The sequence below is a fragment of the Brassica rapa genome, unplaced genomic scaffold (genome assembly GCF_000309985.2).
Source record: "Brassica rapa cultivar Chiifu-401-42 unplaced genomic scaffold, CAAS_Brap_v3.01 Scaffold0714, whole genome shotgun sequence".
NCBI classification, from domain to species: domain Eukaryota; kingdom Viridiplantae; phylum Streptophyta; class Magnoliopsida; order Brassicales; family Brassicaceae; genus Brassica; species Brassica rapa.
The window spans coordinates 30,253-42,743 of NW_022610654.1; the positions used below are offsets into that span (position 1 = coordinate 30,253).

Sequence of the window (12,491 nt, forward strand, 5' to 3'; positions counted from 1 at the left end):
GCCACTAACCGTTCATGTTTCCCTTTTCTAGGCAGAGGAAGTCAACGCATCAACCTAACCTCAACCGGAGAAGAAAATTTACCAGATTTCAAATGAGAAATAAGAACTTTCGAGTTAGCCATTTATGTGAAAATAACTTTACTTTGTTGGTTCAACAGATCAAGAAGATGGTTTTGATAAGAGGAAGGCTTAACTTTTTATATTCGCAGTGACACCGCCTCGGAGAAGAGAAGTTCACATTCAAGACCAGATCGTGGTTGATGGAGTTAAGAAGAGGTTTAATGAGACGAATCTGTAACTGGTAACGTTTTTGGTCGATGAAAAAGAAGATCAGATGACGAAGAACAAAGAACGGAGATGAACATTGTGCTATTAGGGTTGACTGCTATCGGGCTGCTTTTCTTGTGCCAAATTAAAAAAAAGCCCACACACAAACTTAGCCCATATGGATCGCTGATTCCTTTAATGAAACGCTGTGTTTCGAGCAGGCGGGACACGTGTTGACTCCTCGTGAAGCGACTTTCCTAAGTGGAATCCTAGGTGGCAGCCTCAGGAGAGAGCAAAACATCTTTTATATATAAAGACTAGGAGTTAATCCGCGCTACGTGCGGGGCTATTTTTATTTTCAAATGTTAACCATATAGTTATTTTTTTGAACGTTGTATTCTGAACAACAACAAATTCTGAATTGTATGTATGTGTGAATACATATTTCTTTAGAAAAAATCAGAAAACTATACATTTTTTAGATAGATGTTTGATATAGTTTTTCCTTTCTTATATTGTATATTTACTTATTATTTATTTTTTCTTATATTGTAAGACAATTCTCTCAAATAGATCTTTTAAGTTTTTTTTTGTCACAAAATAGTATTCAATAAAGAAAGTGACCAAAATAGTCTCTTTTATTTTAAAAAATTTAATTTTTTAATTTTTATTTTTAAAAATTTGAAATCCTATCCTCAAAATCCCACCCCTTAACTCTAAACCATAAGTCTATGTTAGTTAACCATAGGGTATAAATGTATTTTTACTCTTTAATAAGACTTATTTTGATTATTTTTCTCATTTATAGCTATTTTGTAGCAAAAACTTAAAAATGGCTATCCAAGGGAATTTTTCAATATTGTATATTTATTTATTCTAATTTTCTTGTTTTTAAATCAAATGATAATATTACGATAGATGTTTAATGTAATATTTATATTTCTTATACTTTATATTTTCTTATTATTTATTTAAATATACATTTTTGCATTTAACTATATATTTTTCAGATAAATATTTAATTTAGTTTTTCCATTTTTTATATTGTATATTTACTTACTGTTTATCTTTTTTTTATTTTTTATATTTCTTATTCTAAATTTCTTACTTTTATATCAATGATAATATTACGATATGTATTTAATGTAATATTTTTTATTTCTTATATATTATATTTACTTATTATTTATTCTTTCGTATATTTTATATTTACTTATTATAATATTTAGCATTAATATTCACTTATTGTAGTTTTAAATAATGAAAATGTAAAACAATACCTTTTTGAGATAGATGTTTAATGTAGTTTTTGCACTTCTTCATTGTATTTTACCTATTGTTTATTTTTCTTATATTGTATATTTACTTATTCTATTTTTTTTACTTTTAAATCAAATGATAATATTATTTATAAATGTTTAATGTAATATTTATATTTCTTATATTTTATATTTACTTATAATTTATTTTATTGTATGTTTCTCAGATTTGTTTTTATTTTCCTTATATAGTATATTTACTTATTCTAATAATACGATAGATGCTTAATATAATATTTCTATTTAATATATTGTATACTAATTTATTATTTATTTTACTATACATTTTTTAGAGAGATGTTTAATTTAGATTTTTCATTTATTAATTGTATTTTACCTATTTTTTTTTTTTTGTTATATTGTATATTTACTTATTCTAATTTTCTTGCTTTTATATCAAATGATATTATTATAATAGATGCTTCATGTAAAATTTATATTTCTTATATTGTATGCTTATTTTTATTATATTGTATATTTACTTATAAAAATATTTGAAAGTCATAAAAATGTAAAAATCTACATTTTCAAATAGATGTTTAATGTAGTTGTTCTGTCTCTTATCTTGTGCATTTACTTTTTTAATTGTATATTTACTTATCTAACTATTTTTATTTTATATCAAATTGTAATATTACGATATATGTTTAATGTAGTATTTTTATTTCTTATATTTTATATTTACTTATTATTTATTTTATTATAGATTTTTTTAGATAGAAGTCTAATGTATTTTGTGTATTTCTTATATTATATATTTACTTATTATTATTTTTTATATTTTATATTTACATATTCCAAAATTATATTATATGTGTAATCTAATATTTTTATGTTGGATATTTACTTATTATTTATTTAACTATACATTTTTTCAGATATATGTTTAATTTAGTTTTTCCATTTTTATATTGTATATTTGCTTATTGTTTATCGTTCTTATTTTATATATTAATTTATTCTAAATTTTATTGCTTTTATATCAATGATAATATACGATATATATTTAATGTATTATTTTTATTTCTAATATACTATATTTACTTAACAGGGGAAATTACATGTTTTCCACTTTTCATTTTTACCACTACTAAAAAGACATTTTCAAAAATACTTTCTTCATTAAGTGGCAAAAGACTCTTATGTCTTGTTATTCATATATATAATAAATTATTATTTAAATAAAAAAATAAATTAAAAAAAGTAATTTTTTTTTGTTTTTGAGTTATACTTTTTCAAATTCGAACTTTTCTATAAAACGTTTTTTTTTTGATTTTTTTTCGATTTTTTTTTTATTTTTCTTCAAATTTCTTTTTGAAAAACGAAAATTCTTTGAAACTATTATTTATATTTTTTAAGTATTTATTTATATATTTATTAGAATCCTAAATTTCACATTCCAAAAACCTTACCCCACCCCTCAACTCTAAACCCTAAATCTAGATTAGTTAACACTAAGGGTATAATTGTCTTTTACCCTTCATTAAAAGTGATGGTAAAAGTGGTTAGTGTAAACATGAAAAGTGGTACTATGAATGTGCTATTTGTGGTAATTTTCCTACTTAATATTTATTTTTTTGTTATATTTTATATTTATTTTTTCTTATATTACGATAATTGTATAATATAATATAATATTTCTATTTTTTATATTGTGTATTTAGTTATTATTTATTTAACTATACATTTTTCAGATAGATGTTTAATTTAGTTTTTTTTTCATTTCTTTTTCTTAATATATTTACTTATTCTAATTTTCTTGCTTTTATATCAAATGATAAATGATGATAGATATTTAATGTAATATTTCTATTTCTTATATTGTATTTTTTATTTATTTTTCCTTATATTGTATATTTACTAATTATTTCTTTTCTTTATACGTATATATTTTTTATTAATGTCAAGTGTCATCTTTTAGAAGAAGATTTTTTTTGCTAATGTAGACTCTCTATGAAGCCTCAAAAGCTCATTTTTGTTAGTATAGATTCGTATATTTTATATTTAGTTATTTTAATATTATAATAAATGTTTAATCTAATATTTTTATGTTGTATATTTACTTATTATTTATTTCACTATGCATTTTTCAGATATATGCTCAATTTAGTTTTTCCATTTTTATATTGTATATTTACTTATTGTTTATCTTTCTTATTTTGTATATTTATTTATTCTAAATTTCTTGTTTTTATATCAATGATAATATTACGATATATATTTAATGTAATATTTTTATTTCTTATATACTATATTTACTTAATATTTATTTTTTTCTTATATTTTCATTTATTTATTCTAATATTACGATAATTATAAAATATAATATTTCTATTTTTATGTTGTGTATTTAGTTATTATTTATTACACTATACATTTTTCAAATAGATTTTAATTTAGTTTTTTCTCATTTCTTAATTATATCAAATGATAAATTATGATAGATGTTTAATGTAATATTTATATTTCTTATATTGTATATTTACTTTTAATTTATTTTTCCTTATATTGTATATTTACTTATTATTGTTTAATGTAATAATTCATTTCTTATATTGTATATTTACTTATTATTTATTTTTCTTTATACGTATATTTATTTTTTATTAATGACACGTGTCATCTTTTAGAAAAAGTTTTTTTTTTCGCTGATGTAGATGCTCTATGGAGCCTCAAAAGCTCTATTTTATTAGTATATATACATTTTTCAGATAGATGTTTAATATAGTATTTTTATTTTTTAATATATATATTTACTTATTCTAATTTTCTTGCTTTTATATCAGAAGATAAATTATGATAGATGTTTAATGCAATATTTCTATTTCTTATAATGTATATTTACTTTTCATTTTTTTTCTTATATTGTATATTTACCTATTATTTTTAATGTAATATTTCTATTTCTTATATTGCATATTTACTTATTATTTATTTTTCTTTATATGTATATTTATTTTTTATTTTTTGTTAATGCCACGTGTTATTTTTTAGAAAACATTTTTACCGCTGATGTCGACGCTCTATGGAGCCTCACTTATTATTGTTTAATGTAATAATTTTATTTTTTATATTGTATATTTACTTATTATTTATTTTTCTTTATATGTATATTTATTTTTTATTTTTTACTAATGACACGTGTCATCTTTCACAAAATGTTTTTTTTCGCTGATGTGCACGCTCTTCTGAGCCTCAAAAGCTCCATTTTATTAGTATAGATACATTTTTCAGATAGATGTTTAATATAATTTTTTTATTTTTTTATTATATATTTACTTATTCTAATTTTCTTGCTTTTATATTAGATGATAATTATTATAGATGTTTAATGTAATATTTCTATTTCTTATAATGTATATTTACTTTTCATTTATTTTTCCTTATATTGTATATTTACCTATAAATGTTTAATGTAATATTTCTATTTCTTATGTTATATTTACTTATTAGAATTGTTAATATTCTCCACCCATTTTGTAATAACATAGGGGCTGTTTGTTTCACCATTTGTCATCTCCATCCAAATGATTCATTTGTATGATCTATTCAAATGATTCATTCAGATTTTTGTGATTATTTGTTTGTCCATCCACATAGCTCATATAGATGAATCATCTAAATGGATCTTATGTTTGTTTTTTTTTTTTTCATTTCCATTCAAATGATTTTAGTAAACAAATTACAAAATACTCTTGTGTTGATTTAATCATATGTTTTATATTAATTTTAACTATATTACATTTAATTATTTAGTTTAATATATTTACATTTGAATTATTTCAAAATTAACGAGTTTTCTTTTTGCGGTTTGGGCGGGAAAAAAAAAGATTTTTTTTGGTTTTAGCGAGAAAACACATTTTTCGATTTTGGCGAGAAAACAAGATTTTTTCGGTTCTGGCGGGAAAACGAGATTTTTTTTTGGTTTTGGCGGGAAAATACAAATTTTCAATTTTGGTGAGAAAACACATTTTTGCGGTTTTGGCGGAAAAACACGTTTTGGCAGGAAAACGCGTTTTTGCGGTTTTGGAGGGAAACACGTTTCTGCGATTTTCGCGGGAAAATAAAATTTTTCGATTTTGGCGAGAAAATGAGATATTTCGTTTTGGCGGGGAAAACTTGTTTTTGCGGTTTTAGCGGGAAAACACGTTTTTGGCAAGAAAACGCCTTTTTGCGTATTTTGCGGTTTTTGCGGGAAACGAGATTTTTCGGTTTTGGTGGGAAAATGAGTTTTTTCAGCTTTGGCGGGAAAACGAGATTTTCGGTTTTAGCAGGAAAACACGTTTTTTTTGTTTTGGCGGGAAAACACGTTTTTTGCAATTTTGGTGGAAAAACGTGTTTTTGTGTTTTGGCCGAAAAATGTGTTTTGGAGTGTTGGCGTGAAAACAAGTTTTTTTTGTGATTTTGGCATGAAAACATGTTTTTCGGTTTTTGCGGAAAAACACGTTTTTGCAATTTTGACGGGAAAACACGTTTTTGCAATTTTTGCGGAAAATGCATTTTTGAGGTTTTGGCGTAAAAAAATAGTTTTTAGGTTTTCGCGGAAAAGCCCATTCACAAACTTAGCCCATATGGATAGCTGATTCCTTTAATGAAACGCTGTGTTTCGAGGAGGCGGGACACGTGTTGACTCCTCGTGAAGCGACTTTCCTAAGTGGAATCCTAGGTGGCAGCCTCAGGAGAGAGCAAAACACTCTTTTATATATAAAGAAACAGTTTGTTCTCTTCTCCTTAGGACACCTAGGATTCCACCTAGATAAGTCGAGCTTTGTGAGCACGACACGTGTCCAACCATCCCAAAAACTAGCATTTCATTTAAGTTACAGATCATAACTTTGTGACACCTCCTCTCCTCCTCTGCCTCTCTCCTACGTGAAGTTATTAAGCACCGTGATGCCTCCTCTCCTACTTCGTGACAGCTCCGCTCCTCTCCGGCTATTACGTCTCTACTCTTCCCGTCTCTCTCTCTCGCTCTCCACGTCTGTTCTTCTATTCCCTCGGATCTCTGCTCCATGTCTCTCCACCATCAGGAGATCTCTTCTCATGTCTCTCCATCTCCACTACCGTTTCTATCAATTAATGGTAATGAATCCCCTCCTCCTTTTTAGATCTACAAATTATTTACTTTCTCATCATCTCTTCTGTGTGGCTTTGATTTTGGTGAAGTTTGAATAATCGAAGTGTGAAGACGAACCAGAGGATCGATACGGTGTAGAGGAGCAGAGAGGAGTGTGGAGGAAGAGAGGAGAGGCTGTATGGAGGATTACCACCGTCGAATAGACAAATCTGGGTTTTGTTTGAGTTTTATTAGATCTGAATTTTGCTCTTAGTTGAAACTCTTGATGAATATTATTTCTATTTTTGTAGGTTTGTGATTTGAAGATGATGGGTTATATATAGTTTATATAGGCTAGAAAAAGACCATGGTAAGGATTTGCCATGAAGTTTGATTCTGATTTTTTCTCTTTTTTTGGTAGATGAAGTGGATGGAAAGGATTTGCCATGAAAGTTGAATCTTATTCTGTTTACTTAATAGCTTTCTTTAGGAGACAAACTTCGTTTTAAATTGTAAAGTTTACTGTTTTATCCAATGTTTCTGACTTTAGCTGTGTAGAGAAGGAGTGATCTTTCGATGTGTTTTAAAGTTCAGCTTTTTAATGTTGTTCAGGTTGAGTGATATGTTTTGTGGTTCACGGCAGGAGAGAGTGATATACAGAAAAACTGGAAAATGGAAAGCGTAGCCATACCAGAGCAATTGATCAAACTCCTCCCTGTTGCAGAGCCTGGAATATTTGATCTGGTGGGTTATATCATCTTCCCCGTGGAAGGAATCCATACCAGAGCGTCTTCTACAACGGAAACATTGAGGTAGTTATGCAAGGCAAATGTGGAGAGGCATGGACTTCGAGAAGACGGATGTGATGCACTTGTAAAACTGGTCACAGTCACGATTCGAAATGCCTAGCTTGTTGGGAGGAAGAAAAATATGATTAAAATTCTTGAAATCATTATTGGCAAATTACTCAAGGGCTAGATAGTGTATAGGCAATAATTCAAAATTGAAAGTTTGTAGGGCGTTAATTTCTATCCTAGACACAAAAAATCATACAAAAAATAATAATCTAGATTACAAGTAAAATACGGGCGGGCCGACTCTAGTTATATATATGTTTCAGTTTTGGTGTTCCCATGGCTGTCGCTTTTAGTTCTATCTTTTGTTTGTGATGTTGAAATATAGTCATGCACTTGTAATCTTATATATACAGATAGTTGAGAGGAAGAGTCAAGAACACAAAATGGACAACGTTAGGAATGTATTCAATTACCATTAATTTTCAACATATTTCATATAGTAGTATGGTAAATAATAATTGACTGTAATATTTGGTAATTGTTCAATTACCATTAATTTTGAATATATCTCAAATTAGTAGTCAAGGAATAAAAAGGTTGACTAGACTATACATTTTGTTGTGGTAGTATATTAAATATATTTGTTGTTCTAATTATTAAGTCTAATGTTTATTTATTATCGTATTTTAGTATAGGTTTACTATTTTCATAACACCCATGTTTAGTCAGAGACAAGAAAATCCGTACCAAGCTACGAAAGACCCAACATTCGAGGGAAATCAAGAAAGACAATAAATAAATGTACGTGTGAATTTAAAGTTTAAGCATCATAAAATAAACGATGAAGAAAACTTCTCCACATCAACTTTATGAAAATTAATGTACCTATAGCTTGACGTGTATGCCAATGATAATCCAGTTAAATATGACGATTTATCTAAGTATAGCTTGTTGTTTCCAAACGAGCAACTTGAGACTGAAATTGAAGCTAGTCGTTCCTTGATTCAGTCAGATACAGAGCAACATCATATACCACACAGCAAAGAGTCTGTGCAAGAAAAGGTTTGTCTTTTTCCGCTTCACTTTTTTTTTTGAATGAATGTTAAATTTATTCATCACAAAAACCTATTTTACAATCAATGCATCGTTTGTGTGGAAAAGAAATAGAAACTAGGAAACTATTACAAACTCACAAACCTATTTTAAATTTATCCGATTCAGTTCTCTTTAGTTGCTTTGATTCTTAAGAAACTTACATTAACCATAGTTATCTGAAAACCACCCGCTCTTAATTTCACATATGCCTTCATAGTATGATCTAATAATGATATGACTATCTCTATTTATGGTAGAAAATTCTCTCACAAGAAAATAAGATTCAGAGGTTTGATGAGCAGCTTCAAGATCTAAGGAGGCAGTTGGTTCAATGCAGGAATGAAAATCAGGTTGAGTTGATGGAGCTAGTAACTGAGCTTGATCAGCTGCCACTAAGTTGTCTCTAGTCCATTCTTACAGGCACATTGTTTTTCCCTAGCACATGTTCCACATGTGGTTTATTTCTTTCCAGTTAAAAACATATGTTAAATCATAATGCTTCAAGACTGAGACATCAGGGGCTGCTGGACTGGGATGGACTAACAAAACTTCAAGAGAAACTCAGAGATTTTCAAGCTCCACTAACTTTGTTATGTCACCACTTATTAGGAAGAGCAAGGAACTGGGGATCCGGTGACTAAGATGCGAATCAGACTCCTCACAGCTGACCAAAGCACTTAATTAATATCTACTGAGCCTTTGGAGATTTGTGGGATAATCTCAGATATTAGAATAGATGCTAGCTCTTTTGATGCTATTTCTTTCTGTTGGATTCCTCGAGAGAGGAATTATGATGCTGATTTCTTAGCTAAGGAGGCCTTACGCCATGTAACAACGGATTTAATCAATTTTGTTTTTAATCAATGAAGTTGCTTTCCAAAAAAAAAAATCATGCTTCAAGAATTACCTATTTGATGGCTAGAATCAATTGCCAACTAATTTGATGCACTATGAGATATTGATCTTATTGGATATGATTGACAGAATATGGCAGCATGGTTTCTAAATTAATATCTGGTCCAGGGTTATCAAAATGAATTTTCCATATGAATATCATACCTATTGATCCGAGCCACATGCATACTTTTTTCTTGAGTGCTTGCTTGCTGTCTCGACCTTTTACCTTAGAGATTTCAATAGATTTGGACATTGGAGAATTTGGTTTTTCCCCCGGGAACACTGTTAGAGGTAGTTGAAAACTTGAACATAGTCTGGCTAGAGATATTATAAAGGGAAGAACGAATTTGCTAGAAGATGAAACGTTTCTCCTAAGTATATCCATGTCGAAGTTCAGTGGACACTTTATATATAAACCTTCATGAACACATTATGTTGTGTCTGTCTCTGAATATCTCTCAGTAGATATAGGTAAGTAGTTGCAATATCCTTCTGAAACTTTTTTAGAAGCATATTTTTTTTTTTGACTGGGGAACGCCCATAGCTTTCTCTGCATAAAGGTTTTACAGTAGAAGGGCATTTTTTTTCACCCTACTGAATCCTCATGAGTACTGTATTCTGAATCACATGTTTGGTGTGTGCAGATTGAAGCTTTCTCTCACACACTTCACAGGCTTGAAATGTTAATCAAGATTCTTTAATCAACCTAATACCCCAAAAGCCTTGTTTATAAACACTGCGCACTTGAAAGTTCTGTGTACTTTGAAGAAGCAATCAAAGAAGAGTGGTCCTTATAGATGTCCTTATAGGTGTACTACATCAAGTATGTGTATCTAAGAATGCTATTGGAATCTTGGGGTGTAATTCTACTCTCTCTCTATCTCTCTTCTCGTTGGTTTCATTTATCATTACACTGAAAGCGTTGGACTAATGAGTGAAGTCAATAACTTGGACAGGACACACACTTCAACAAATCTCTTGAAATTGTAGTTACTGAGTAATTTGTATTCTTCATGTATATGCTTAAAAAAGTTTCACTACGTAGCAAGCAACCAAAGATCCAGCGGTCGGGGAAAATCAAGAAAGACAACAATGAATCTTACGTGTGAAATTAAGGTTTAAGCATCATAAAAGAAACGTTGGAGAAACTTTTTCCATATCAAATTATTCATGAAAATTAATGTACCTATAGTTTGACATGCATGCCAATGATAATCTCAGTTAAATACGATGCTTTATCAAAATATAGCTTATTCTTAAAGAATTTGCTATGTTGAACCCTAGAAAACATATAGTGTTACATACGAGATGAGCTCTTCAATGATTGAAAGGGAAAACATTGCATTAATTTAGGTTAACATATGCAAACAAAGACACAAGTTTAAGACACAACAAGAAACAAAAACAAAAAAAAACAAGAAACATGACCAAAGCAACAAAAACTAGAAATATGAAACGAGAATGCAAAGACACAACAGTAACAACTTTATTCCAAGACACATTAATTTTATCATTCGACGGCTAGCTGCTTCATTAGGCATTGTCCGCACCATCAGACTCGCTGCTCTCTCCTTCATAGGTCTTCATCTCCCCATCGTCATCCTCAAGAAATGGCTCATTGCCACTCGTATTCGGATGTTGCTTACGTAACTCTCTATCATAATACACAATTTTCTTACTTGTATATGACTTTAACTTCTCAATCTCGGTTTGAGAAAGATCAGCAATCATTCTACTACCATTTTTGATTTGGAGCATGAGATTATCCATCTTCAACTCCTCGATAGCCTTCCGAGAAAGCTCTAGTTTCTTCTCGATCTCCTTGGTAATGGTCTTGATGAATGATGACTCTTCATCATCCGCCTTCATGTTCCTCTCGGTTTCCGGTAATGCGTTATAGCAGTCGATGAGAGATTGAGCCTCCTCCAGAGATGGCCACGCCACCAGCTTACCATTTTTACGGTTGTAAAAGACCAAACATGCACTCATATCACAAACGATGGTTAGTTCTTCAGCCATTTGAATCAATTCTTTCATTCTCCGCTGGCAAACAGTAGCTCTTCTCTTTCGTTCCTCGACCCAAGCCAACTTCACTTTTGGTCTTCCCATGGCTGTCGCTTTTAGTTCTATCTTTTATTTGTGATGTTGAAATATAGTCATGCACTTGCAATCTTATATATATAGAGAGAGTCGAGAGGAAGAGTCAAGAACACAAAATGGACTACTTTGGGAATGTATTCAATTACCATTAAATTTCAACATATTTCATATAGTAGTATGGTAAATAATAATTTGACTGTATTATTTTAGTAATTGTTCAAGTACCATTAATTTTGAATATATCTCAAATTAGTAGTCTAGGAAGAAAAAGTTTGACTATATTGAGTGTCTAACTGGTGACCACTGAATGAAAGGGAATGATGAATTTATTACTATTTCTAATTATTTTTACCATTTATAAGAAATAATTTTTCTTTTTTATTATTCAAATTCCTTTTATTCTAGAGGAATATAGAACAAATTTGTTTCTCATTAAAATCGGTAAGGAATAATCTTTCTTTTCTTCCTATAATTTTATTTCTCTACATTTTTCTCCTACTCATTCCTAGTGTTCCTATAGTGGTTACCAGTTTGACCCTAAATATTTTGTTGTGGTAGTATATTAAATATATTGGTTTTTCTAATTATTAAGTCTATTTTTTATTATCGTATTTTAGTATCTCCTATATATTAAAAGAGAAACATTTGTAATTAATGCGTTCACACTATATTTTCTATGTTATAGCTTCACATTGATTTCAATTTGAGTATGCTGACGTGTCGGCCTCACAATCATTTAACAATTAATGCATTCACACACTAATTTTTTAATTAACTCTACCGCAAATAATTTAATGTGCTCACACACTATTTTATTTGATTAACTCATCTGGATCTGAAACTGAATCGAACTAGATTTGAAAGTAATACTAAACACAAACTAAACGATTCAGTATATTCAGATGGATTAAAAGTTTAATATCTAGATAACCAGAACGAATCTAATCCAAATAAAATATT

The 12,491-nt window shown here is 28.9% G+C and overlaps 1 protein-coding gene across 1 annotated transcript; it reads right to left on the reverse strand.

The window, feature by feature from the left end:
• Positions 1-10,964: 10,964 nt before the first annotated feature.
• LOC117130837 (agamous-like MADS-box protein AGL80) lies at positions 10,965-11,540 on the reverse strand. Its single transcript, XM_033283455.1, has one exon. The coding sequence runs from the start codon at positions 11,538-11,540 to the stop codon at positions 10,965-10,967; it is 576 nt and encodes a 191-aa protein (XP_033139346.1).
• Between the last annotated feature and the right edge of the window lie 951 nt (positions 11,541-12,491).